Source organism: Chrysochloris asiatica, unplaced genomic scaffold (genome assembly GCF_000296735.1).
Source record: "Chrysochloris asiatica unplaced genomic scaffold, ChrAsi1.0 scaffold00225, whole genome shotgun sequence".
NCBI lineage: Eukaryota > Metazoa > Chordata > Mammalia > Afrosoricida > Chrysochloridae > Chrysochloris > Chrysochloris asiatica.
Window position 1 is genome coordinate 3,210,121 of NW_006408743.1, and position 1,862 is coordinate 3,211,982.

At 42.7% G+C, this 1,862-nt stretch overlaps 1 protein-coding gene across 1 annotated transcript; it reads right to left on the reverse strand.

Moving 5' to 3' along the window:
- Window positions 1-1,102: 1,102 nt before the first annotated feature.
- LOC102812736 (putative protein FAM90A24P-like) lies at window positions 1,103-1,312 on the reverse strand. The gene is made up of 2 exons (XM_006873158.1): window positions 1,247-1,312; window positions 1,103-1,216 (listed from the first exon to the last, which is right to left on the reverse strand). The coding sequence occupies exons 1-2, from the start codon at window positions 1,310-1,312 to the stop codon at window positions 1,103-1,105; spliced, it is 180 nt and encodes a 59-aa protein (XP_006873220.1).
- Window positions 1,313-1,862: the final 550 nt, after the last annotated feature.

Sequence of the window (1,862 nt, forward strand, 5' to 3'; positions counted from 1 at the left end):
AAGTTGATCAATTCCAAAAGTTTCTCTATGCATTTCTGACAAGTTATGTTTCAAATGAAAAATATATTTGCAAAATTCAAATGGACAGCATCTGAACACCTATCTTCAGACACATATTATCTGGAGTTTCACCCACACCACAAGTGATGATGTGACTCAACAATCAGAGTTTGCTCCCTATATCTTTCCCCTTTTTAGCCATTCATTCAAATTTAATTCATGTGAGTTTGGAGGCTGTGCCTGTACTACTCAGGAGAACTCAGTCCCAATTACTCTTCTCAGAGGAGAACACCAGAAGGTTCGTTTAGAGGACATTCACTGGGGCATGGGGAATGTGTCTCTTGGACTTCTTAAGAGCATGTGGACTGTGAAAAGGAGGTGTAGAGTTCTCATGGGGTAGAGATGTGGGAGATGTTCTGAACTTGGAACCATCCATTATCCAATATTGTGATGACCCATATGAGAAGCTGACCTGCAACGTGGCTGGACAGTGAAGGTGCAAGGACAGTACAGGCTTTGATAGTATTCAGTTGTGGTCTACCATGTGGAGGCTGGAGGTCATTTCTTGGCTCCAGAACAGCCATTTTCCTGGTGTCCTGGGGAGCACCTATAAGTACAAACCCATTTGCGTAAGGAAGAGGTTGTCTAGCCCCCAGCTCCAGTTTCTGAGTGCTCTGCTGGAGAGTATGGAAGGCGTTGAGAGTCTACTTCTTTGGAGGATTCTGGAAAGTCTGTATGGGGATCTGTGCATTTCTCTTTCTTGATGTCTGGATGCTGAGAATAGAGCCATGGTCCCTTCTATGTGTGGCTGACTGTGGTCTGGGTTTTGAGCCCATCTCAGGACTCTTGGGGTTGAGAATATGGCCAAGGGCAAGTACTTTTGAGGCAGGCTGGGTACCATCGTGGACAAAAACATCAGGTCTATTTTATCTCAGTTTAGCCCTGGGGATAGAATCCAGGCTAAAGTGATAGGGTACTGGCTGCGAAGAGACAGTGTGATCTACTTCCTGTCCTTTATTTTGTCCATGAGATGATAAAATGTTAAGATCCTGATTTTTGGTGGGAGATAATGCAGGAAAGATTAATTTCAGGTCAGTTTTTCTTACAGGTGGTCAATTGTGAGAACAGGGTCCAAGACAGATGTCTTCTGGGTTGTATAGACAGACATTGGCCTGCAGGAAAGCCTTTGATAGTCACAAGATTCTGTTGAATCATTCTATTGTTGATGCTGCATCTCTTGGGGTCTCTTGGGAAATCTCTGGAGTAGAGCTTTCCTCTCATGCTCTTGCCTTTGTTCCTTTTCTCTTTCCATATTGTTAAAAGACCTTGGGGTCTAGGGCTCTTGGGAGATTCATGGCTCTAGGTTTCCATTCCCTTTATTGAATCCTAAGTGCTGGGACAGTAGGGCTCCAACCAGAACTTTATGGGACTCCTCCTGTTACATCAGTGATTAAAATAAGAGTTCTAAATTAGTTGAAGAAGTCTCATAAGAATCTGATATGCTTTAGCATAAGTAGTCCCTGAGGCAATGCAAATGGTAAATACTCAAATTTTACCCAAGGAGTTGGCAGTTAAAACTTACCTAGAGGCTCCTTGTAAGATAGATCTGGATATACTCTTCCTAAAGTTCACAGTGTTGAAAAAAACTATGGATCGGTTCTACTTTGCAGACATAGGGTCACCATGAATCCTAATCAGCTTCATAACAACTAATAAAAGCATGTTTTCTGGAAAGGAAAGAGACCCAGGATAAGCAAAACACTGCTTAAGAAGAATAAGGTTGGAGGCCTGTCACTTCCTGACTTCCAAATTTACTACATGGCTACAGTGGTCAAAACAGTTTGGTACTGGTACAATGAAAG

Excerpts from the sequence above, each read along its gene's own strand:
- LOC102812736 (XM_006873158.1), bottom strand. The coding sequence starts at position 1,312 with ATGGAAAGAGAAAAGGAACAAAGGCAAGAGCATGAGAGGAAAGCTCTA. Across the intron at positions 1,217-1,246 it reads TACTCCAGAGATTTCCCAAG|AATGATTCAACAGAATCTTG; the intron begins AGACCCCAAGAG and ends CATCAACAATAG.